General features: G+C 43.2%; 2 protein-coding genes across 6 annotated transcripts in view; one reads left to right on the top strand and one right to left on the bottom strand.

Moving 5' to 3' along the window:
- The window catches only part of LOC143285950 (CCR4-NOT transcription complex subunit 3-like), a 30,481-nt gene extending 23,345 nt beyond the window's left edge, over positions 1 to 7,136 (top strand). For all 3 annotated transcript variants that reach the window (XM_076593409.1, XM_076593415.1, XM_076593404.1), the window contains exons 16-18: positions 191 to 323; positions 2,668 to 2,793; positions 3,349 to 7,136. In XM_076593409.1, coding sequence (XP_076449524.1) covers positions 191 to 323; positions 2,668 to 2,793; positions 3,349 to 3,447 — 358 coding nt within the window. In that variant the 3' untranslated portion in view covers positions 3,448 to 7,136. The remainder of the gene's footprint in view (positions 1 to 190; positions 324 to 2,667; positions 2,794 to 3,348) is intronic.
- Positions 7,137 to 8,244: 1,108 nt separating this feature from the next.
- Positions 8,245 to 25,165, bottom strand: LOC143285991 ((3R)-3-[(carboxymethyl)amino]fatty acid oxygenase/decarboxylase-like). Of its 3 annotated transcripts, none has more exons than XM_076593492.1 (5): positions 24,996 to 25,165; positions 23,578 to 24,155; positions 22,688 to 22,824; positions 21,665 to 21,792; positions 8,245 to 10,413 (listed from the first exon to the last, which is right to left on the bottom strand). In XM_076593492.1, exons 2-5 carry the CDS (start codon positions 24,083 to 24,085, stop codon positions 10,275 to 10,277), a joined length of 912 nt encoding a protein of 303 aa, XP_076449607.1. In that variant the 5' UTR covers positions 24,086 to 24,155; positions 24,996 to 25,165; the 3' UTR covers positions 8,245 to 10,274. The 3 variants fall into 3 exon arrangements, with proteins under 3 accessions (XP_076449607.1, XP_076449588.1, XP_076449598.1); XM_076593473.1 differs by having other exon boundaries at positions 8,249 to 10,413; positions 21,665 to 21,820; positions 24,996 to 25,159; XM_076593483.1 differs by lacking the exon at positions 24,996 to 25,165 and adding an exon at positions 24,794 to 24,974 and having other exon boundaries at positions 8,249 to 10,413; positions 21,665 to 21,820.
- Between the last annotated feature and the right edge of the window lie 1,759 nt (positions 25,166 to 26,924).

Raw genomic sequence — 26,924 nt, 5'->3', positions numbered from 1 at the left:
TAGTGCCATTTCTTCCTTTTATGCAAGGACACACACACACACACACACACACACACACACACACACAGATGTATGTACAATATTTACACACAAAGACACCCACATACACACACATGTGTGCACACACACTCACAGAAGAAAACACAGGAGAGAGTTATCATATTAAGCAATGTGGAGAGTATGTACACAGGCACTACTTGCCGAGGAACCCATGTCCAACTCCTGCGTACTACCAGCAGGTCCCGCCCACACAAGCAGACTCTCTGGATTTCTTCGCCAAGTTAAGCACAGAGACTCTCTTCTTTATCTTCTACTACATGGAAGTAAGTACATCATTCTTTTGCAGTTCTCTTTATTGGCTAAGCATGTAAACAAAGTAAGTCTTTGTAATAACCCGTAGCTGTTAGAGGCGTTTGATTGGCTAAGAGCGGGCCAGACTAAGAGGGGCGTCTTTTCACCGTTAGCCGCGCGAAATTTGGCCAAACAGAGCAAACCATAGGCCTAGTTTGCATCAGTTTGACATGGTAAGTATATGTAAACACCAAACATGGAGTATAATACAAACTCCTCCTTTCAGTTGTCCATGTGTGTGTACAAAGATGCTCATATAATTAATGTGGTTGCTCTGCCACTTTGTTTGATGCAATATTAGCAGTTCCATGAATTTCTTGATAGTGTGCAGTGCTAACTTGCATTCACCTTGTTTCTGACACCAAAACTTTTGTATTGTTTGCCTTGTCCATTGAAATAAATGAAAGCATTTTCTGAGTTTGCTTCATGAGTGCAATGCCAATGATAACTTGCTTTGTGCACCACCTTTTCTTCATTCCTGGAGAGGCTTGCAAGCACTGCATTTCCCAGTACAGCAGAGATGAAATGAACCAAAACAGCTTTATCAACCAGATTTATGGTTGCTCATCTATTCGCAGAGTTTTTGGATTGTGAATCTTACTGATTCCTTGCAGACCTGTTTACCAGTAGGATTTTGGCGCGGTTTGTACACTGCTTTGACTTAGAGTACGCCAGTACACGAAAATAGATTTCAGTACAACTTTTTAGGGGAAAAAAAAGTTCAGCCAATCAGAGTTCTGGTCCACAGCATAGTGGAGAGCATAGGTTTGATGCTACTCACATGGCGACAGGTTCTCTCACACAGCAGTGAAAAGTCACTCCAAGAGGGCGACATATATGGAAGGCTGTGACCATCTTCCTCCCCCACCAGCCCCTCTCTTCCTCCTTCCTCCACCTCACCCTTTCTCCCACTTCCACCTCACCCTTCCACTGGCAGAGCTGTCAGAATCACTGCTGCGCTATCCTACCCCTCACCACCCTCTCTCCCCTCCTGTACTTTGACCATGATCTATCTCTCTGTCTCTTTTTTTCTCTTTCTGTGTCACTCTCTCACACCGTACTGTCTCTCCTTCACATGGGTTAATCAAAAAGGAAACAGCCGTTGTGTAGAATCATAACTTGAATCAAGTCAGCCATGCTGATTCCTCCCCCCAGTCCCCCCCCTCACTCAAGTTCCCCTCTCATTCTCTCTTGCTTCTCTCCAGACACCACCTCCTATTTTAATGCAAACTTCTCCCTTCACACATATTAATGGGGCATTTTAGAAAGCCTCGTTGCTGAACAGTGACCGTGTGGATAGAACAGCTGTCTGCACCACCTTCCCTCTCTGGAACTGTGACCCTTCACCATCCTCTCTCTCTCTCTCTCTCTCTCTCTCTCTCTCTCTCTCAGTGAGTACAAAACCCATCCTGGTGTGGCCATCCTGACAAATGAATTTTCAACAGAGTTCCCATACTGGGCAAGTGAGAAAGAGTAACTGTTGACCCCACCTAATAGAATCTTGCTTGAATCTGTCAATTCCTGAAACTGTCCCACAGTGCAAATGCTGGCTTTTCTTTTTTTAACTCTGCATGTTGCTATTTGCAGTGGAGGTTAGAAGACCAAAACTTTGACCTCTAATTTTTATAAGCGTTCATCTTGTGGTTTAAACAAATCACTTCACCATGTTTAATGTGATTTGGATTAAAATAAAGACAAAGTTCTCTCATGCTTCTAATTTTTTTTCCAGTACAGCATTTTATGACCTGAACTTTGACCTCTATGTTTTTCTTTTACACAGGCTATGTTCTTACCATGACATTTAACTGAACCAGATTGTGTAAAAGACCTCACGTTCACATGGAAACTTTTTATATCATTTTTCATTTGCCATGGCCTGGAAGTTTAGCTTCTGACTGTGAATTTCTGGAAAGGTCATGCTCTGCTCATTACAAGTCAGAATACAGTGTTCGATTAAAACTGCGTGCATTCAAAACAAAAAAAAAGATAAGAAAAAAGAAGACCATAGTCTTAAGTTGTCCCTGGATGGTCAGCTGGGCCAAACTGAAATCAACAGTATTAATAGTGTTAATAATAATGTGAAATCTGCAATAAATAAGTGATGCAGTTGTATTGTGGAAGGTACTGAATCGCAGTTTTTGGATATGTTTGCGTGGTACACTATTTTGAGGAGGAATACACCTTTTTTTCTTTTTTTTCTTTTTAAAATAAAAATACACCAGACATAATTGTAAGGTAAACAGGGGTCTATCCTTGTCCCTTTTGTTAAGAGAATGCAGGATCTCATTAGCTAATAAGAGAATGTTTGTGTTGCAGGGAACCAAGGCTCAATATTTGGCAGCAAAAGCTTTGAAAAAGGCATCTTGGAGGTTCCACACCAAGTACATGATGTGGTTTCAGCGCCATGATGAACCAAAATCAATCACAGAAGATTATGAGCAGGTACAAAAACTGAATGGCATTGGTCAAAGTTACTTCACATCTTCACTTTACATCTGAGTTAAACACTTTTGTGCTTTGAAGTGATTTTTAAATATTCCTGTTTAATTACACATACTTAACCGTGACCCACTAGTGCAGACTCCTGTCCTGTGCAAACTATGGCTGCTGGAAAAAGAGGGCGCTAGTCAGGGGGGCAAAGGGGAGGTTACCTACTTCTGGGAGGTTATCAGCTGTAGCTACTTTCGTTTCCTCCGCATAGGCGGATAGTAGTTTGCACAGGACAGGAATGTCAGACCCCTGCGGAGTCTGCACTTGTGGGTCACTAGTATTTCTTGTGGTTTTCAAATATGTATTGTTATTTTGTATTGTGTAGGCTATTTAATTAGTAAAATACTTAATAAAACTACTACTTTACCAACATTCTGAGTTATATGACCTATGGAAGAAAAAATACATCACTCATTTCTGTATTGTGGGTCCCCATTGTATGCAGTGGACTGGTGCTTTTTGAAAAAAATTCCAGGAAATTAAAACTGCTTTTCTTCTTGTTTGCAGGGCACATACATCTACTTCGACTATGAGAAGTGGGGCCAAAGGAAAAAGGATGGGTTCACTTTTGAGTATCGATACTTGGAAGACCGGGACTTAAATTGAGGCTGTGCTACGTGTGTGTGAGCTTGAGGAAGTCTGCTTTGTGCAGGGACGCACTCTACTGAATCCCACAGTGGCAAATGCTGGCCATTTCGACATGAATTTTGCAGACTGAGGAGGACACTTGCTGTCAGCGGTTGGTTGTTCAACGATCTCATAGGCTACGCAGTCCGTCTCCCAGCAAAGCAGAACACATATTGCTGATCACTGCTGGCAGGTGCCTGTGCCAGGCTAGCCTTTCTGCAGCACTGCTGTGGCCGTCCAAGAACAAAGTGTAACATGTACACACTGTTCCACCCCACTCCTGAGTCATCCTACATCATATACAACACGCAACTGCAACACATGCTTGGGATCCAAGCAACAGCATTACCATTATGAATAGGTACAGGGCATGTTAGTCTGTTGTCATGAAATGGTTCACAGATCATTGTGGTCATGTCTGGGGACAATTTGCTGGTTCCATACTGTAGGTACATGGTGAGGAAATACACCCAATGGCTGTGCAATGTAGAATGTTGATGTGGAGATTTTATATTCTGAAAAGGCTGTGATCAGGCATTGAACACATAAGTTGCCATTGCAGAATTTAGTTGACACTTTGCACCAACCACAAACACATTTAAAATGTTCAGGATTAAGTTTTGCATATAACATCCCTCGTTGAAGTCATAGTAGTCTGTGACTTCATTCCAAGCATGTAGTCTCAGATTTTCTACTATATAACATCCCTCATTGAAGTCATAGTAGTCTGTGACTTCATTCCAAGCATGTAGTTTCAGATTTTCAACTAAACAGGTTTTAGGACAAAATGAAGAAATTGTGTAATAAAAGAAACAGATATGTCAGTGGTAGAAGAACAGGAGGATATTGTAGTTTCTGGGCGAGTGAAACTTGTTCAAATCTGTGGCTAAACTATATGTGCAGTGCATGAATATTGGGGTATTCTTAGGTGGGAATTGGTTAAAATTGTTTTTAAAAAAGAAGATATATAGATAAACAGCAGATGCATTTCATGTTACATGGTTGTACTAAAAACATCTAGTTGAAAGGAGTGTCGACAGTTGTTAATTCTTTGCTCAGTTGGGTATTACTTTCAGTATTAGACATTTTGGAGGGAGGAAAGTGATGTGGTTTTTCGTCACTTTATTTTTTAGCGTTTCCCCCCCTCGCGGCGGGCGTGGGGTGGGTGGGGGGATGATGTAACTCAAATATAAGACAAAGCTTATTTTATTTGAAGAGGAAACTGGGAGAATGTGGGCAGTAGCTTGAACCATTAAGCTCCAAACGTTTGATTTTCCATGAGTTTACTTATCCCTATAAAAGTAGGCTCTAGGGGCACTGCCAATTACTTTTGATAACTGCCTCCGTCTTGTTCTTATGTATTGTCATTGTCTTGATGAAAGGCAAGTTATTCAATTCTTTGATGTAATCTTTCCATCTTTTGCTCTATCTGCTATGTCTTCTGCCACCTAGAACAGACCCTAACATGATGGTCTTCCCAAATCTGGTTATTTTTGTCACTACTCATCATCTTCCTGCTTCTGACCATGGAGAGGAAGTTGTCATGTGGTCCACTGGCTGCTTTGACACATCTTTGTGATGCAGTCTTTGAAAGCGGTGTCTATAATTTTGCTTCTGTCTGGGACATATAATCTTTAAGGCTGGAATTCTCCTTGCAGATAGCAGTGATGGTCCATGACTCGTACATAAATTAGGGTCAAGATACCAGGGAATCCAGCAGTCTGATTTTGTGCTTGCTGGTGATGTTCCTGTCCTTCCACAGTTTTCAGATCGGTCAACACAGCTGTTGCTTGCACTATTCTTGCATGGACTTCTCTATTATATCCTTCATCAGTTACAATTGCTTCTTGATATTTGAAGCTGTAACACCACAATACCTTCTAATATAGTTTCATTGGAAGTACATTTTTAGTTTGAAACTTTTATCGAATTATTTAAATACATACAAGGTTTAAGTTACTGTCAAAAACCCTAAAAGGTTTTAAGTTATCTGTTAAATTAAGAGAAAAAACATTGCTTTTAAAAAAATGTTTTTACTTCATATGAAATGCCATTAAGATAAATCAAAAGGTCTTGGAGAGAGTAAATGAAATTTTCTATCATTTGAGCTCAGAAAGTTCAAAAGGGAACTAGCTGCACACACGCTGTCTGTTGGTCAGTGTTTCATCTTTATCAGTGGAAGCCAACACTGTTGTCTGTCCAAAAGAGTGTTCTTTTTTCATTTCAGAGTTTGATTTCTATTTTTAATTCAGATTAAAAAATAGAGACATGTTAGATGAAGAATTGAGACATGTTGTACAGTTCAAGATGACTGCGAGATTAACTTTTTCTTTCAGCAGAATATCTTTGATAGTTTGTCAGAAATGTTTGGTAGTTTTAAATATTTTTGATTACGGATACTTGATTCCACATTTTGTATTGGTACAAAGTTGGCTGCTGACCAGATTCTATTTTTCTCTTGAGCAGCTTTATGGCATCTTTATCAGAGGGAAGTATATGAAGCTTTCTGGGGTAGCTCCTCACACCGTCATCCCATAACACTATGGAAAAAATATCACATATCTTCTGCAGATGGCTGGGTGTAGTGCATTTCGCAGAAGTCAGATTGAGAGTTGTTGCTACATCAGGAGCTGTCATTGTGTTGGAGTGGGTGTCATGTATTTGAAAAAAGGAAAGAATGGACATTATGTTGTGAGTGCCACTGCCAACCCCTTCCCCTTCCTGCCCTATGTTGAGCTGTGGTCAGCCTAACAAGGGGCAGTGGAGTGTATGTGTGTGTGTGTGTGGACTGGGTGAGTCTTATTGGTGGGTGTGAAAGATTGCCAACACAGAACCAATATTTTCACCATGGTGCTACTTGTGCATTAATGGGCGACTCGTCTCCTATGCAACACTGTGATCATCATGGGAAAGAGCTCTGTGTTTGGGATGGAATGAGAATCCACTTGAGCCCCTTTCTTGCATTAGTGTGGGAGATAGATGGTGTAATTGAGTACTTAATCAACCTTCACTATAAAATCATTGTGAGGCATGTTGTACATGGAATGTGACAACATGGTAAGAGCTGTCATTTCACCTTGTGTGTACTTTGGCAGGTCCAAATGAATGCATCCTGTAAACCCACCCCTTTCTTTCCCCTCAACCCCCTTTTTTCTGTTGGGTACATGAGCTGTTGAGAGAAAAGCGTGAGTGAGGAAAAAGATCTCTGCTGATTTGTCTGCTAGTTTTATTATTCTCCCCAGTTCCATTACAGTTGTTGTGTAAATAGGTGATGAGTTGGATGGACGGGAGTGGCGTGGGAGAGTGTGAGGCAGAAAGACTGTGTGCTGGCAGTGACTATGTAGCAAGGGATGTTTGGGCGTCCAGCTGGTGTGCATGCTGTCGCCGATCCTCGGATGTGTCCAGATGTGCAAGCGAATGTTCAACTTGTTGGTTTTTAGTAAAGTGCGCTCTGTCTACTGTGTCCTTATTTTTGTACAGCATGTGGCGTGATGTCGCCGGCTGCACGGCTTGCCTCGGCCTACAGCTGGTGTGTTTTTATCCAGTCTGTGGGTGTCTGTACATAAGTGATGGGTAGCTGTGACTCAGGTGACCTTCATGACTCATGCAGTAATTGAAAAAAAGTCTTAAAAAAAAAAAGAGAGAATACAGAACATGTCTGACTATGATACTCTTGTTGTGCCTTATTTGTGAGCTTGGTTTCAATGTATCCTTGTCTTGCTCTGCACATCGTGTTAGGCTTATATACACACATTCTAACCACCTCCCAACTACAGATTCACCCGAGTTTTTCTTGGCGGAAGTTGAAAGTAGCAAAGCATTTAGGTGTGGTTTGTACCCTAGATAGCGTGGTCTCTCTTCTCACTTGAATCCATGGCACACTCAACTGGCAGAAAAAAAAACTACCCATGATGGGGCTCGAATCCATTCTTTCCAGTAATCCCATAGTAGCTGGTTGATTTATCTTTGACCCAAGTAAAGGTATAGAGGACCAGTGTTTCAGACATAAACTGCACCTGGCAGACCCTCTGAAGATGGTTAAGAAAGTGCAAGAGGCAGACCCTCTGAAGTTGGTTGAGAAAGTGTAAGAAACTGCTGTACACATATGGGAAGACATCATCCCCACAGAAATGAGTTTCAGATTTCTTACTGATGTGGGTCATGTTAGACAAATCAGTTCAAGGCTGCTAGCACTGTTGTTGTATTTTTTAACTCCACTTGTGAATAACCTTGAACTGGGGCCATTGGAACAGGATGCTCTGTATCCAGTCAACTTACATTGATCTTCAACCACTTGAAATTAGTAAATAATTTATATGTAATCACTCTAAGATAACTAGTTTGATATAGGTCATTGATAAATACCTCCGAGCTGTGAACAAAGACCATAATCTAATGTGACTCAAAACAATTTTACATTGATGAGGCAACAGGTAAGTGGTTTCTGTGATTTTGTGACTGTGACCTCCAAAGGTCAACCTGAGGAAAAAAATGTCAACTCATTCATCCAGTCAGTATTAAATCAGTCTGAAAACACAAGAAATAACTATCCATTATAACAATCCCCACTCACCTCCAGTTTTGTTTAAGCATGAGGCCATAATATAAAATCTATATAGTACACACCTCAACATGAAATTTGTTGTTTTGCACATTGTAAAATAGTCCAGATGAGACCGAGCTCCACCACCACATCAAACCCTGCATGCACATGTATGTATACACAAAATTGTGTCATTTTTTCTTAACCTGACGAAACAGGGCACTGGGTAGAAACTTACATGTAATCAAACAAAAAACACACAACAGACAAATACAGAAATCAGTCCAAAACTATAATTCAAGGAAGAGGTGTCCTGGCTGTTAAAAACAAGGTAGCTGTTTGGAGAGACGGGACCTTTCCACACAAATGAAACCAGGACCACAGGTTTGTGCTCTACAGTCTGAACTGGAACCAAGTTTTCAGAGAAACAAGCACATGAACACTTTGTCTCAAAACCAAGTTGATGAATTTTGAATACTCTGCGTCTGAACTGACACCTAGTGAAGAGTTTCCAGAGAAGCAAGTGTATGAACACTTGGGGTTTCAAAACCATATAGATGAATTTTTAACCATTTGCAGCTTTTTGAAAACCATTCAACCAGTACTGAATACAGGTCCAGGGCTAAATGATTAATTGCTATCATCTTCTGGTGGGTAAGGAAGTTTTTGATCCATTCATGAATAGGTCCTCTGATTCCATGGTAATATCGATTTGTGGAGAAGCCAATCATTGGGCACTTTGTCAAAGACTTGGGCAAAATCTTGAATCGCCACATCAGTCTGAATATTTGCATCATGTGATCAGTCTTGCATGATGTATGGTAAAATCTTGAATGGCCACATCAGTCTGAATATTTGCATTATGTGACTGGTCTTGCATGATGTGCGTAGTTGAATAGCCAGTCCTAAAATCACAGTTCCAGTCGGGATATTGTCTCTCAAGGTGCTTGTGGGAGCGGCCAATAGACTTTTACATGAGGATTTCCCAGAATTTTTATGGCTTCAGTTAAAGTCAGAGTATGTGGATGGAGCAATGAAAATGAATATCACACAACATACCAGTGGAGAAAGACAGTCTTGGGTATTTATTTGTGTGCTGAACAAGAAACTTCAACAATGGAAGAAAACGGAAACAAAACTATAATCTTGACCATAGGCAATGGGAATGAAGTAACCTATCATTAAATGGCAAAAGGAGTGCCAGCACTGGGATTGCAAACTCCCCATATCTGGGTGAGGCTATTTATGGGATACTTGAGATGACCAGTGATGGGGTAATGCCACAGAAGGAGAGCTAATGATGAGACAGCAAAAGAAAGAAAAAAGGGAAAACAAGAATAAAATGATGACATGTAAACAATATCCAAATAAGCAATAACACACTTTTAACAAACTTCAAAATCCAGCAACTTCAGTTTCATCAGCAATGAAAATGAAGTAGATAATTTCTTATTTGATTATATAAAAAAATTTAAAATTTTTTTAATTAATCCCATTTCCCATGAAGAAAAACCCCCATTAATATATATATACAAGCCAAAATTTTTGTAATTATTACATCAAAACATCTTTCTGATATTCCATGGGAAAAGCAGATCTAATTGATTTAATCAGATGCCCTTCACCTTTCATGAAAGAATTAGGTTCATGGTGAGGAGAGACTGGATCCAATGGGCCAGTGGAAGGTGGGGTTGGTACAGGGATAGGAATGTGGGGGATATGTAGGAGACCCACCCACAACCACACACAACTCCACACCATACACAATATAATCTGACATATTCGTTGTTGTTACTCTGATTTTAAAACATACCTTATACACTCCAGCTGAAAACTGTTGTCTGTTCATATATTTATACTAAAGTAAAACATTTAAACGACCTAGGTCTACCAAAGTAAAGACAAGACAGATGATGTCCAGTTTGTTAAAATAACATGCTTTTGCACTACATATATTCACTGCAAAAAAATTGTCATGTGTCATTCACTCATTTTGGCTTGGTTTTGAAAAAAGGTATCAAGAGTTCTTCATGTTACCATTTGGAAGGAATCACATCACCACTAGTTATTGTTCTGGTTTGCTCTAGACAGGGTGACTTGATTTTATAACATAACTGGGAAGGGAGAGGTGGGAATAGGAACAAGTGAATGAAGTGTAGAGAGCAGAGTGAAAGTATGGGCCCCTCTGACTGGTGACCCTCTCCCTGTGACAGACACAAAATGACTAAAGGTGAAGACAGCAGATTCTAAGCGTAGGCTCCCTTCATGGGGGTAGATTTGCCTCTGACTGTGGTGCGATGCAAGACTCGCAGCCCCACCTCAGACACGTGGCGCTGTGTGTCTGGTGTGGCTTCATGGCCAACTGCCAGGTTGTCGGAAATGATGAAGTCGCCCACTTCCCACTGCAACATCAAGCATGATAGATCAGGCTGGTCTTCCACTTGTACAAAATGGTCTGTTAATTTAGTTTCCTGGAAAAAGCTACCTTCTCAAAAGTTTCTTTGTAAACAAACAGCTTCAGCTCAGCAAATCATACATATTTATTCTGTAAGCTGTGTATGTGGTATTAATTAGTAACATTTGGAGAAAAAAACAACAACACACACAAAAAAATGGCACCTCAGTCATTTCATTTCATCAGTGTTGCCATTGAGGGTTTTTCTTTTCTTCTAGTTTTGTTTTCTGTTAAATTGTCCACTTCCAAAGGGCCTCTGCACTGGCAGGCATTGAACTGAAATGAAATATTCAAATAAGACTGTTGTTAACAAACAATTAATTAACCCTCTGAAACATATTTTAACTACACATACTTTACCGTGACCCACTAATGCAGACTCCGGCAAGGAGTCCAATTCCTGTCCTGTACAAACTACTATCCGCCTATGCAGAGAAAACGAAAGTAGCTATGGCCGTTAACCTCCCGGAAGTAGGTTACCTCCACTCTGTATCCCTGACTAGCTTCTTCTTTTTCCGGCAGCCATCTAAGGGACACGCTCGCCAACGCGCGTGCACCCTCCCCTTGTCCCGAGTGTCCAATCCAAGGGAGACAACTCCTGCTTCGGCACCCTTGCCAGTGACCGCCGCAGTTACTTCCCTTTACCGGCACAGTCCCTCGCCTACAGTGCGGGTGCATGAACGGTCCCTTCAAGCTTTGCGGTGATGACCCCATCTGCCATGCCACTGGTTGCTGCTGTTTCCCATCCACTAATGGCGTCTCAGCAAGCTGCTCAACCAACAACCAGCAACTCATTGTTAACTTGCTGCAGCAATTATGCACTGGTGCCACACCTTGTGCCTGCTCTGCCTCTTGCCCACAGAGCAGATGCGTGCACGGCCCATTGAACTTCAGCAGTGCTGGTTTTTTCTGCCCCACTGCATAACTCCACTGTTACCCAGACTAATATCGGCAATTCCATGTCGGCGTGCCTCTTGATAACTCGATCCTGCCACTCGGCAGTGCTCGGGCTGATCTTGCCTATCCCTTTATCCATCAACACACAACAGTTGAAAGTCGGTCCTCTCGCAGGAACTATTCGCGAGACCGGACCGCCGTTCACCTACAGGGGGATGCACATCCCACGGCAAGCCGACGGACTTGCCACCCCCTCGTCCACGACGCCCATAACACTGGCTTACGGCGCGGTCATGCCACATGTCCCGACCATCTCGTGTCCGACGGCGATCGATTCAGGTAGGGATGCCCACGGCACTAAGGGACATTATAATTATTCCCCTTGCGGCCATATTCACTTGTGTCAGTTACGGTGGCATCGAACCACGGACTCTTACACGCAGCATGACACTCCTCCCTCTACAGCGAGGAAACGTCACACCAGGGGAAATGTGCTCTAAAGACACTATCCTTTTCGCCGATTGTTGGCGTCAAGGGAGGCAACTCCGCATTTGTAACCAAGGCGGTTGACACTGTAGTTACTTCCACCGACACAGCACGTCACTCCTGCCCCCCGTGCCGTCCACCAACGATGTTTCTTCGGTTTCCCATTGGGTCCTGATGCCCATTCATGGACTTTACACAATTTTGCACAGCAACTGCACCTTTCTTGCTGTTTCTCAGGCTACTGGCCACTGAACTTTTGGGTTCTTCATCCCCCCACACTTGCACACAGTCCTCATCCTATTACCTTTCTCTTCTTGTTATACACAATAACAGGAAATAAATCACAATATTTCCCCTTCCATTCTTTTTGATTTATTATCAAAAAAAAAAAGAAAAAAGAAAGAATTATATATATTTATATATATATATATATATATATATATATATATATACAAAAAATAAATAAAATAAAATACAATTTTTTATTTATATATGTGTATATATATATATATATATATATATATATATATGAGATATCTTGCTACATTTGTACACATTTCTATTTACACTTATAGATGTATACTTATCCCTCGGTATACACATGTGTGTGCGCTTACGGGATAGGTTCATACGACTTTCATATTAACATGTACAATTATATTTCTATCTCTATTCATTGACATCTATTCATTGAGATTCCCTACATAGCAATATAGGCACACTTGCATTTGCGTCATTCTGTTCACAATGCCCAGAACTCTCTGCGTCTACATACTGGCACTTTATTCATGTGTGTATGTACATCTCTTATATATAGGTGCATACTGTTCCTTTCCATTACTGATTATGCACACTTACCCACTTACTTGGGTATATCTGTGCGCGCTACACGTATGCTTATACAACCGTGACTCAATCCCTTGTCATTGGCATATTCCTGACTTCATCACTTGAGTTGATGGAAGTTTATAATCCCTTTGCACATACATGTATATGTATTCATTTTCATAAATTCATCCCTACCTTGCTTTCGGAGGATGACTGCTCTCACAGACAAAACTGCCTCATTCACGCCTGAATCTATGCTCCTTCACATATTAGTAGTGACTGGTCCTTATGGACCCACACACACTCCCTTCCCACCCACAGGGCTAAGAATGCCCTCTCTTGGTGCAAGGAGGGACAAGGCAACCCAACTCATTTGCCTACAACAATCACCCATAGGGCTGGAGATGCCCTAACTTCGTACAAGGAGGGATGAGGCAGTCCAACTTAGAGGTGCCACTCCGGAAACACATGCCCTTCATTCCTTCCAAGTTTGTAAGGCATCCCTTCTTTCCCCCCTTGTCTACAACAACCCTTGGTTTGCACCACTGTGGTTGTAACAACAGCTCCACACAGGCCCTACATCCTAGCCAGCCCTCCCATGAAGGGGTGTCTATCTTTGCCTTCCAAGTTTTAGCGGACCCAAAAACTGCCCACTGGGCAGGAGACAATCACCCTCAGCCCACCTCTTCCACTCCTCTCTAGTAGCAGAAGGCCTGGGTAATAATTGTTTTCCTCTACACTCGCGAGAAAGGCATACTGATGCAGACGGATGCATCTCACAAAGCACGACGAACCGTTCATTAGCCACAGGGGCGTACCTTTCTGCCCACTCATACCAGCATGGCAAATGCCGCATTTAAGCACATCAGTTCGCCCCATCACCTTGCTTGAACAGAGATCCAGCATCGACGTCTCAAACAAATGGTGTTTGAAAGCACTTTCTGCACTTGGTCTTCCCTGCCCGATCCTTTCAGCCTCAACACAAACACTGCTGTGGTTACAGATGGGCATTCCTTCTCAAGCACTGTCTTTCCAATGAGACACTTCCAGGGGTTTCTAGCCTAGGCAGGCTATCCCATCATGGAGTCCCAGCCTTCAGTCAAGGGCCTGTCAGAGGATGACTTTGTTGTCACTTTGGAAGCAAGCACCATGTCTTTCAGACACACGGATGCACCACAAGACCCCGTCAACTCCTTCCGGCTTCCTTACATTTCAACATAACCTACAGGGTGGACACCTTCATCCCTCAAGCACACAGCAGCTGTTTCCTGATTTACCCATGCTGATTGGTGTCCTCCTAGGACCAATATATGATAATCAGTTGTGTACGACAGTAACCATCAGAACAGCAGAGGAGGCAACTGCTGTCCCAACTATTCGGGCTGGAATTCAATTATACAATTTATAGTAGAGAGTGTTTTGCCCAAGTTGCATCCCCAGTCCCTTGATCAAGAAGGCCTTTGGACTCATCATTGGGACGGATCCCAAAGGCTAGTTAGCCCCAAGGCTACAGCAATAAGTCCCAGTGCAATTTGACTTCTAGTCTGAGAGATATAGTCCTTCATGAAAGACTAAGCTGCAAATAATTTTCTTTTGCAATTAAGAAACCACTGATAATACAACTCTCACTTTGCTGTTGGCCATACTGAAAATGTATCTCAGATCAGTGATTTGATGTAAATGGCCAGTACAACACATCTTGAGCCACTTACCTCCCTGCCCCTGCCCCGCTCCATCCCAGACTTAGTGCGCGCCACACACAGCCAGAGGCCTGTCATGGATCCGGTCCCCTTTCTCACTAAAGAACCTTCAGCAAAAAATTTCCCCATGGAAACCCTCTTCCATTAGGAATTCCACCATAGAATGAGACTCAGTGACCTGCGGGCACATGAAGTGCACTCCCATAGTCTGATCCAACCCAGCCATTGACTGCTGACAACTTTCTGCAGGTTGCTCCAACATGCCACACTCAGGTGGATAAGCCACCAAGCCTTCCATATACCCCTTTGTGATGGTACCTACCTGAGCAATTACACAGCCCTGTCCCAGAGACACCAGGGACCTCAAGTCTCTTGTCAAATGTCTGCCCTCCTATGCATAGGCAACATGCCAGTGCTGTCTTTTTTTTTTTGGCAACGGCAGAAAAGTGGCAGGGGGAGTGCCGATCGCCTGTCAGCTCGCATGGAGGAGCTCTACAGATCTGGCTGTCACGCCTAAGGCAAGCCCAACATGGTGGCCTAGCTCTGTCTCGTGCCACAGTTTTCTTTAAACACATATATCACTTCCACTATCAGCCCACAACCGATGTGGCATCATCAGATCAAACCACATGTGCACCTCCTTGCACTGACGCTCAACCGCACTCAAGTGAGGCAACCCTATAGGGTACGTGTTTCCTTCCCTTCCTTTGATTCAAAGGGCTCTCAGTAAAGTGTGGATTCAACACACCGACCCTATTTTCTTTGCGCTACATTTATCAGCACAGCTGTGGTCCACAGACCTCTCCCACAATACAGCTGCGGACCTCAGTCTTCTTTGCCTGCACCAATATCCTTAGGTGACACAGTACACTCTACCTTCATTGACTTCTATCTGAGAGACGTCGCACGCCTGCGGGATGATGGCTCAAGAGGCATCGCTTCTGTGGTAGTTGCACAACAGGCCATCACAGCACACAGACAGTAGACAGGTGAGCCCTCCACCTTGTTGCGCCATTCTGCACTAGTCGGGTCATGGTTAAGTATGTGTAATTAAAAGGAAATTTTCTATCTAAAATTACGTTTAAATAACATACTTACCGTGACCCAAATTTAAGACCCTCCCATCCTCCCCGCTTCCTGTTCTCCCTGCTTGTTGCGCTGGTGATGGCATATTGCCGTCAAAAGAGCAGGACAAAGGGGAGGTTACCTACTTCCGGGAGGTTATCGACCGTAGTTACTTTCGTTTTCTGCGCATAGGCGGATAGTAGTTTGCACAGGACAGGAATGTCAGATACCTGCTGGAGTCTGCACTAGTCGGGTCATGGTAAGTATGTTATTTAAACGTAATTTTAGATAGAAACTTTCCTTTTTTTTCGCATTCTCATTGGGTCTTGCTGCCCACTCGTGGGCTTTATACAACCTTGCTCAGCAACTGCACCTTTCTTGCTGTTTCTCAGGCTATGTGCCACTGAACTTTTGGGTTGTTCATCCCCCTGCACTTGCACACAGTCCTCTGCAGGCAACCAATCCAATTACCATTCTTTTCTTGTTATAAAACAATAACATGATATAAATCACAATATTTTCATTTCTATTCATTGTGATTTGTTATCAAAATCAACACCAACACAAAAAAACAACAAAACACACACACACACACACACACACACACACACACACACATATATATATATATATATATATATATATATATATATAAATCTTGCTATATTTATAAACATTTACATTCATATATATTGGTGTATATTTATCCCTCTGCATACACATGTGTGTGTGCTTACAGGATATGTTTATATAATTTTCATATTAACATACACAATTATATTTCTATCCCTATTCATTGAGATTCCCTACATAGCAATATATGCACATTTGCATTTGCGTGATTCTGTACATGATGCCCATGATGCGTCTACACACTGGCACAACATTCATTTGTGTATGTACATCTCTTATATGTACATTCACAGATTCCTTTCCATTACTGATTATGCACACATACCCATTTACTTGAGTATATCTGTGCATGCTACATGTATGCTTGGACAGCTGTTTATTTCTTGTGCCTTGATCTATAGTCATTGTCATATTCCTGACATCATCACTTGAGTTGATGGAAGTTTATATATATCTCTTTGTACATATATGTATTTATTTTCATAAATACATCCCTTCCTTGCTTTCAGAGGACGACTGCACTCACAGACAAAACTGCCTCATTGAAGCCTGAATGTATGCTCCCTTTACATATCTGTAGTGGCTGGTCCTTAGGGACCCACACACACTCCCTTCTCACCCACAGGGCTAAGGATGCCCTCTCTTGGTGCAAGGAGGGACAAGGCAGTCCAACTCATTAGCCTACAACAACCCTGGGTTTGCACCACTGTATTGTGTTAACAGCTTCACAAGGGCCCTACATCCTAGCTAGCCCTGCCACTAATGGATGTTGGTCTTCGCCTCAAGTTTTATCAGGCCTAATAACTGCCTAGTACAACCCCAGTTTCACACTGCTGTGGTTGTGATATGTTTCACATGGCCTCTACTTCCTAGCTGGCCGTGCCATTAATGGAATAGAATGTCGGTCTTCACCTTTCAAGTTTTATCAGGCCCAAAGACTGCCCAGAACAACCCTAGCTTCACACTGCTGTGTGGTTGTGATATGTTTCACACGGGCTCTACTTCCAGGAAGCTGGCCCTGCCATTCATGGACATCGGTCTTCTCCTTCCTTGTTTATCAGGCCTAAAGACTGCCTAGAACAACGCTAGCTTTGCACTAATGTTGTCATGATGAGTTTCACACGGGATATACATCCCAACTGGCCCTTCCATTAATGGATGTCAGTCTTCACCTTCCAAGTTTTATCAGGCCTAAAGACTGCCCACTGGGCGGAGACAATTAGGCCCCATGCTCGGCATGAGGTACACTTCTGACTTGCTCAACCCAATGTCCATCCCTCCCACTCCTCACCAGTAGCAGAAAGCCTGTGTAAAAATTGCTTAAGAGGAAAGGCATGTTGATCAAGGGGAATGATTCTCCCACAGCACAACGAATCGTTTGCTGGCCACAGAGGCACACCTTTATGCCCTCTCGTAACAGCACAGAAGCCGCTGCTTTTTGGTCAGTTAGTTTGGCCCACCATCCCGCTTGAACATGAATGCCGCATCAACTCCTCAAACCACTGGTGTTGGAAAATGATTTCCCCACCTGGTCTTCCTTGCCTGACCCTTTTCAATTTTGACACAACTATTGCTGTGGTTACAGAGGGGCAATCTCTGCATGCACTTCTCCAGCGGATCCTGCTGCAGCAAAGGCCATTAATAATAATAATAATAATAATAATAATAATGGTATTTATATAGCACTGAACCTTGTGCATAGACAAATCAAAGCGCTTTCGTACCAGTCATTCACACACATGCATTGGCCAGGTGACAGCACACAATACCGGCCTACTCTGTTCTTTAAGCTGGCATCGTCCCTACTGCATTGCTTGTTCCCACTCTCTCCAGAGTTTTCACTCTCCACACTACAGGCGGCCCCTCATTTACTCCTCATGCAGGCCCCTCATTCACAGGGTCACCTCCTGTTTCCCCTATCGCCCAACTCAGTGACCACCCCCCACAGGGGCTTCTCACAGAAAGGTTGTTACTCTGGCAGGTCCCCTGCCTACAAGCACTGTCTTGCCAGTGGGACACCCCCTGAGGTGTTTACAGAGCCTCATTCTTCAGCCAAGGGCCTGTCTGAGGATGACTTTGTTGTCACTGTGGCAGCAAGCCATGTCTTTCAGGCACATGGTTGCCCCACAAGACCATGTCACATCCATCTGGCTTCCTTACATTTCAGTAGATCCTCCTTGGTGGTCACCTTCACACCTCAAGCACACAACAGCCGTTTCCTGTTTTACCCATGCTGACTAATGCCCTCCAATGGCTAGTACAGCAGATCAACAGCCATTCTGTCCCAACTGCCCCTCATGGCTCCATCCCATACTTCAAGCGTACCACACAGGACCAGAGGCCAGTCATGGATCTAGTCCTTATTTCTCAGTTAGTGCCTTCAGTACAAACTTTCCTCATGGAGACCACCTCTTTCATAAGGAACCCCACCACAGAAAGAGACTCCATGACCCAGAGGCACCTGAAGTACACTCCCACAGCCTCATCCAACCCACCAACTGACTGCCTACAACATTCCGTATGTTGATCCAACATGCCACACCCGCACAGAGAAGCCACCATGTATCACGTCTCTTGTAGCCTAATGCCTGCCTTTCTATGCTCAGGCAACAGGCCAGTGTCGCTTTTTGTAGCTACAAAAAAGGGGAGTGGGGGGGTAAGGAGGGGGGTAGGCACCCATCACCTGTCAGCTCACATGGAGGAGCTCTACAGACAGGATGGTCACGCCCTCAGGCAAGCCCAATATCCTGGTGGGCTACCTCTGTCTGGGGCCACAAATCCCTTCAAAAGGAAATTTTCTATCTAAAATTACGTTTAAATAACATACTTACCGTGACCCAACTAGTGCAGACTCCAGCAGGGGTCTGATATTCCTGTCCTGTGCAAACTACTATCTGCCTATGCGGAGAAAAAGAGAGCAACTACAGCCGATAACCTCCCGGAAGTAGGTAACCTCCCCTTTGTCCCGCTGGCTAGCGCCCTCTTTTGACGGCAACATGCCATCACCAGCGCAGCGAGCAGGGAGAACAGGAAGCAGGGAGGACGGGAGGGTCTTAAATTTGGGTCACGGTAAGTATGCTATTTAAACGTAATTTTAGATAGAAAATTTCCTTTTAATTACACATACTTAACCGTGACCCAACTAGTGCAGAATAGCGCGACAAGGTGGCAGGCTCGCCTGTTCTATTGTCTGTGTGCTGCGATGGCCTGTTGTGCAACTACCACCGAAGCGATGCCTCTTGAGCCATCATCCCGCAGGCGTGCAACATCTCTCAGGTAGAAGTCGATGAAGGTGGCAGGGTTTTTCCAGTAGGCCGCATCCATGATGTCTTGCAGCCGTGTTGAGTGCGCTAAGGCAAGTGAAGAGGACCATGCTCTGACTTCATGTGCTCTGGCTGAGGAGGCATCAAGTCTCAATCCTACGTCTGCATACGCGCCTTTAATCGCATTGACTATCCATCGAGACAGGGACGTCTTGCTAATGTCATGCGGATGGTCCAGATTCCAGCTAATGAAGAGGCGTCGTTTGGACGATCGGAAGGGACGCGACCTTTTAAGGTATATGCGCAGGGCCCTGACCGGGCAGAGGAATCTGTCCTAGTTGTCATGGGCCAGTATAGAGGAGAGCGGTTTGATGAAAAGAATGGGAGAGGGTGTACTGGGAGTTTGATTTTTGGCAAGAAATTCAGGGAGGAATCTAAGCGAGATAGATCCGTCCGGCTCAAAGGCTATATCTTGTGTGATGCCACTGAGGGCATGAACCTCACTACAGCGCCTGCCTGAGGCGAGTGAGATGAGAAAGAGTGTCTTCATGGAGAGTAGCTTGAAAGGAGCTATAGCAAGGGGTTCGAAGGGGGCCTTGCAGAGGTATTGTAGGACCAGAAAAAGGTCCCAAGAAGGGGTCCGGAGGGATTTATGTGCGTGACTGAGGGAAGCCCCTCGAACCAGTGCTCTGAGCAGGGGGTCATCTGAGAAAGAGGGCCCGCCCAGTTGCCGAAGAGTGGAGCTGATTGCAGCGCGAGTGACCTGTACTGCAGAGGCAGAGAGGCCTTTGGAGGAGGAGAGGAAGGCAAGAAAGTTGGCAAGATCCATACTGGATGGGTGTGTGGGATTGAAAGAAATACGAAAAAACTTAGCCGTATGTGGAGCACAGGAACAGGTGTCGAGATGGCTGCCAGAAAAGGAGGGCGCTAGCTGTATTGTGCGTGCTTCTTCGGAGCTAGCACACACAACTAGCTTAACACATTCGGAACACCACTAACACGTAGCAAGACTGACTGTCTTTTTGTTATCATGTGTATTCGCCCTCTTTTCTAACCGACCCTCCCAAAACGAACCGAATCGGAACCAACCAAGTTGGAATACAATACACTAGCCAGCGGGACAAAGGGGAGGTTACCTACTTCCGGGAGGTTATCGGCCGTAGTTGCTCTCTTTTTCTCCGCATAGGCAGATAGTAGTTTGCACAGGACAGGAATGTCAGACACCTGCCGGAGTCTGCACTAGTTGGGTCACGGTTAAGTATGTGTAATTAAACACAATTATTTCTTTCCCAATTGGCCCACAACCGATGTTGACTCATCAGATCAGGCCATGTGCACCTTGCATTGAGGTTCAGCCTCCACCTGCCCTCATACATTTCTCAAGGCCTTCATGATAAACTGTCTGCCCTCTAGCTCAATTTAGAAAACCCCACAGGGTACACATTTCCAACTCTCACTTTGATTGGAAAGGTTCGACATTTGTTCATCAGTTGACTCCTTGACCACTCTTGCAAGATTAGCAAGACATCTGTCTTGAAGGACAATCAATGTAATTAAAGGCATGTATGCAGATGCAGGGTTGGGACTTAATGCCTCCTCAGCCAGAGTTCACGAAGTCAGGGCATGGTCCTCATCTCTCGCCTTTGCCCACTCCGGAAAAACCCTGCTACCTTATTGATTTCTACCTGACAGACGTCTCACAATTCAGCAAGGATGGCTCAAGAGGCATCGCTTCCGCAGTGGTTGCACAAGCCATCACCATGCACAGACAGTAGAGCAGGTGAGCCCTCCACCTTGTCGTTTCATTCTGCACTAGTGGGTCACAGTAAAGTATGCGTAGTTAAAAGGAATTTTTTTTCCTAAACATACTTACCGTGACCCACAATTAAGACCCTCCCGTCCTCCCCGCTTCCTGTTCTCTCTGCACACTGCACTGGTTACGGTTAATTGCCGTCAAAAGAGGAAGCTAGTCAGGGATACACAGGGGAGGTAACCTACTTCCAGGAGGTTATCAGCCACAGCTACTTTCATTTTCTCTGCATTGGCGGATAGTAATTTGCACAGGACAGCAATTGGACTCGCTGCCGGAGTCTGCACTTGTGGGTCACAGTAAGTATGTAAGATAAACGTAATTTTAGGAAAACAATTTCCTTTTCCAGTGAATCTCACCAGCTGTCAATCCCTATTTCAATCTTTTCAGCCAGTTCAAAACAAGGACTATCAAGTTTTCTATACTTTCAAGCAGACTGCACAAATTAACCTGCTCTCATCTAACAGTACAATACATAGCTATCTTTTCTTATTATTATTCTACAAATAACAATACCTTGTGGGAATAAACAAGACGATTGTTATCCTTGGTAATTTCCCGATACATCTCCTGCAGAATTTGCGCTGTTTCTCTCCTGTCAGTCGATCGCTCTTTGTCAGTCCCATAGTCCCACACAAAACCACCTGTCATCCCCAAATGGAAACAGATGGTCTGAAAACAACATATGTGTTATCAACAATTTGTCTGAAAACAACCTGTTAGTTATCATATTTATACTCAGTTATTGAATATTTTTTTAATATTTTGGGCCACACCAAGTGACCCAAATTATAGGTCATGTTCTTGTTTTACTTATTCTTCTGCTTTTCTTTTTCTTACCACTGATTGGGTATGTGATCTATACACAGACAAAAAGACACTCAGATAGACAGGTAAACTGACAAACCAGTCAGTCAGTCAAATGTGCAGTAATGAACTACACAAGATGAGGGAAATAGTGACTTTTGTCAGGAGTATGAATTATGACAGATTATTATTTTCCAGTAATCACAAGCCAGCACTGTCTAAAAAGAAAAAAAAGTAAATCTGTTTAAGCATAAAATCAGACATAGAAATTCTATAAAAACAACACCAATAATTCAGACTTTATAATCTAACTCCTTTTTTTTTCAATAAAAAAGGAGGGAGAGGATTCAGACTTTATAATCAAACAAGTTTACTTCTTCTTTTCAGACTTAATAATCAAACAATTTTACTTCTTCTTCTTCTAAAGGAGGGAGGTGGAAACAAGAACAGTGTAAAAAGAGAAAGGACAAATTACAGGGTGTTTGACAGGTGGGAGAGGGAGGTTGAAACAAGAGCAGTGTAAAAAGAAAAGGACAAATTACAGGGTGTTTGACAGGTGGGAGAGGTAGGTGGAAACAAGAACAGTGTAAAAGAGAGAGGACAGATTACTGGGTGCTTGGAAGGAGGGAGAATGACGAGGAAACAAGAATAGAGTTAGAGAGAAAGGACACATAACAGGTGCTTGAAAGGAGGGGGAAACAAGAACACTGTAAAAGAAAAAGGACAGATTACGGGTTGTTTAGTGACGGGATGAGGATAGACGAGGGGCTGGATGTGCCGGTAGTGGTGGTCTGTACGCCACAGTCGTTCCCACTGTTCCCTCCTCTCTGCGGACATACTCTCCAGAAGCTCCTTCAGGGGCACGAAGGCTGCAACATCCCCTCTGTCCATCCTTACCTCACAACATGAATGGCTTCCATTACCATTACACTTTTCTTTCCAGGGATCCACAACATTTCTAATTTGAACTGTTCCATGCAATGCAGTTTTATACTCTTTTTTTCTCAGTTATTAGAAAACCACACAGTTTAAAACAAATGTTGAGAAATACGGATTTATAATCTGCCAAAGATTTTTTTCTCCTAAATCATCAAGGGTTAAACATAATGTATGAATTTGTGAGTCAGTCCAACATATGCACACACACACACATGCACACACACACATTTATTATTATTATCAATAATGTGTGTGTATATGCAAGCAACACGTTAACATACAGAATAATGTGTGTGTATATTAAAAAACAAAAAACAAAAAAAACTACATCTATATACTACCATAACCTTGTCCTTGCATACTGCATTCACGCTATCTGTATCTGTGTGTGTGTGTGTGTGTGTGTGTGTGTGTGTGTGTGTGTATGTGTTTAAATACATGTGAATGAATATGTATGCACACATGTATGTGTGTGTGTGTGCATGTCTTCTATGGATTTTAAAATTTCATATATTTGTCCTTTTTTTATGCAAAATCAATTTTAAAAATGCAAATGTAAATTCACTTTTTTTTAAATCATACATTATGCTAACTAGCATTCATTTACTCGTTAGTCATCTTCTGACAAATGCCAAGCATTCATTCACTCATTAGTCATTTATTCTGATAAATTCCAGGTGTACCTGTGTTCCCAATTTTGGGCACAGATACCATATGGTACAGAGCAAAACTGAAAGGTTGCTCCATGAAACTGCCATCAATGTGCCATCCAGTGCGTCCCACATTTGTACAGCCCTCCTCCTCATCATTGGACACCCGGAACACATCGGGGTGAGGAGACTTCGGGTGCTTGTAGAAAGTGGACTCCAGCTCCCCAAACCACTTTGAGATCTCCACATGCCTGTCAGCACTCACAACACCTTGATCTTTGAAAATCAGCATGCGGTGCTTGTGCACATCCTCTCTAATCTGTGCAATCACACTGTCTGGAACTGGTTGTTTCAAATCTATGCCACACACTTCCACACCAATCGGCGCTGGTTTGTACTCCATTCTTTTTTTGACTGTGCTTGTATCCCTTGATTGGGAGCAGTTCAATACCAGGTTTAATGTAGCAGTGAAGATTTGAAACAGCGAAGGTGGTGGGTGGTTAACAAGACCAACCTGCACTCTGTTCAGCCAGCCAGTCATTCCTCTCCATCCAAGGAATGTATTACTGTCTGCTGACAGGAAGGTGGTGCTCTATGATTCACTGACTTACCTGTCAACACAAAAAGTGTGGCATCATTCACTTTCTGCTTGACAGTCATTGTGTCATTGTTGAACAAAACTATTTTATGTATACAGAATACATGAATGGATGGACCTGAATAACGAAATCCTCATCTGTTGCAGTCAAGGTAACAGTAAAGTCTGTCTTGATATCTCCTTCATATTACCTTCAATTTTACTGTAGTAGTCCAAATTGTTCTTCACACAGAACAAGCAAACACAGAGATCTTTAAAAGGAAAAATACCATTAACAGTGCCTGGGGGGGGGGGGGAAAGAAAAGAAATACATGAAAAACAAATATCTACTTCACTTAAGACATGAATTAACATGTGGATTCAAAGCTAAAATGGTACCTTGCTCAGATTAATCATGAATCGAAGAATTATCTTAATTCCATGAGTAATTCTGTCACGGTGGATAAATGTATACTGTAATGCATGACTAGATGGGCATATAAGTGGGCCTGAGAATAGATGAGTGAATGAATATATCTAATGCCAAATATGTTCACTTGTACTTTCTTGTCATGCACAGGTACACAGTATATATTTTGCGAGGCAGACATCGAAAGAAGAAGAAGGAGAACCTAACAATCAAGACGACACCGCGACCACCTTCCAACAAACCTTTCGATAAAACGAAAGTCGTAGAAGAGTTTGCATTCCTTTAGATTCTAAGACAGAAAGGGAAAATATGCAGGGGGTGGATCTGGGTTGTGTTTTTTTTAATGTGTTGTCTAAAATATCACTACTATTCACAGTTCAAGGCAGACTGAGTCGATATTTCACAGAGTGGGCAATATTCTGTTAACCATTGCAAACTACACACCATGCAGACAGGCAGACGACGGATGACCCGATCATGGGGCCACAACTCTGAACTTCCTCTCTGTATCTAAAAGAAAAAAAAGTTATTCAAAGTCATCCATATCTATTTCATAGTATGTTTTAAAGAAGAAAAAGAATTTATTGTTTTTCGATTTTTCTTTGGTACACTTTATTCCATCAGAAAATTAGTTAGGGGAAGCTACTCCATTAGTGGAGAAGGTGTAGCTTTGATGATGTGCCTTGATCAAGGCTATTAATCTTTTATTTGGTTTCGATTGCAATCAGAGTACATGGTGAAGGAAACGAAACGAAGGGTGACAGAAAGATTAAGGAAATCAGGACAAGTGTGTGGGTTTTTCTTTGGTGGGTGGTATTGTAGTGTTTAAGTGTAACTGTCTTCAACTTTACTTCTTTCCACGTCAGTTCCACGTAATAAGCCACTATTATCTCCTTTCCATAATACGATTGACATCAGTTAGCTTATCAGTAATGAATATGTCGTGGATGGTGCATGCTGGTATTTTTAACGTGCGTGTTTGATCTTGTGCATGCTTGTGCATAAGTGGCAGGCAGTAGCATCCCGGCCGGCTGAGGTCTGCTGACGGACATGGAAAATCACTGTCGAGATTCAAGCAAGTTTTTTTGGTTTTTTTTCCACGCTCAGGGACTCGAAACACACACACACACACACACACACACACACACACAGTGCACTGCTACTAGTACGCTGCGTAAAATCCTCAACAATGAGGCAAGTTGTGAATACAAGCAAGCTGGTCTCTGTCCCCGGCTGCCAGACTGAGACTCGGAAGAGGACACCTACAGCAGCTGAGCCGAATCCAGTGAAGAACCCAATACAGAGGATCTTCCTTTCTGCCTAGAACCATCGCAGACTGGAATTCACTGCCCGAAACAGCCGCGATGGCAGCCGACACCCTTGACACCTTCAACTTGACTGAGTCAAGAGTGCCCCAAGAAAACTGAAAACCGCAAAAGTAGTAGTTAGATAGAGTAGGTAGGGTCAGGCCGGCATCCCCCTCCCAAATACCCCCAACTCTTTGGAACATTTTGATTTTTTACTTTATTTTTGCGCCCAGCCACCCCTTCTGGAGGACTGGTATCAGCTAGCCCTTGAGTGGGTGAAGAGCGAAAAGTCGTAGCCTGCTGATAAAACCCACATAGAGTAGGTGCCGTGTAATGTTACCTTTTTTTTCTGATCTGTCTCAGTAGTTGGTTTTTTTTTTTTTTTTGGTTTTTTTCTTTTCTGTACAACAGCATCTCTATCTCCACGCAACCCTCTGGTCGCGGCAGAGTAATCGACATGACGATTGTGGCCGTCAACTGACTGGATATGATGACAGTGAAATACGGGACGGAATTTTCACGCCGATAACATTTTTGCAACAAACAAGGGAAAATACTAAATGGTCGGAATCTGAATCTGAGTTGTTGGACTTCAGGCGGCCGCGCCGGGGACACGTGTGTGTGTGAAAAAGACGCTAGAACTGAGTGAAAGCACACCAGTCTCCAGTTTCGTCAGTTCAAGTTCAACCTACGGCCGGGAGCGACTGAGGGGTGCAGGGGCGGTCATTTCATTCGTTTTCTTTAAAATGCAAAATTTAAAAGTTGTCACACCGCCAGTCCCCCCTCCCCACAATATATCAGAATTCACAAAGAGTCACTCATTTGTACGTATTTATCAGTGCTATGTGAACTCAGTTAGAAATAGGTGCGTCTTCAAACTCTTTTTAAAAGTTGAAAAACACCGTGGGTTTTTCTGAGGGGCGCTGAGAGACTGGGATTTCCAGACTGGGAACAAAGACAGAGACAGATTTTTTGCCGGTCTCTGGCAAGGGAGAACCGTAACTGTCAGTGCCGTGTCACTGAGCAGAGACGTGTCAACTGAGTGCAGCGACCTAGAAGGATTGTC

The sequence above is a fragment of the Babylonia areolata genome, chromosome 1, assembly GCF_041734735.1.
Source record: "Babylonia areolata isolate BAREFJ2019XMU chromosome 1, ASM4173473v1, whole genome shotgun sequence".
In the NCBI taxonomy this organism is placed as follows: domain Eukaryota; kingdom Metazoa; phylum Mollusca; class Gastropoda; order Neogastropoda; family Buccinidae; genus Babylonia; species Babylonia areolata.
This window is presented reverse-complemented; position numbering and strand designations above follow the sequence as displayed.

Coding starts and splice junctions, on each gene's coding strand:
- LOC143285991 (XM_076593473.1), bottom strand. CDS start 24,085: ATGACTGGCTGGCTGAACAGAGTGCAGGTTGGTCTTGTTAACCACCCA. Junction 21,821..22,687: donor ATCCCGTCACTAAACAACCC/GTAATCTGTCCT, acceptor TGTTGTTTTCAG/ACCATCTGTTTCCATTTGGG. Junction 10,414..21,664: donor GTCTTGTTTATTCCCACAAG/GTATTGTTATTT, acceptor TTGATGTTGCAG/TGGGAAGTGGGCGACTTCAT.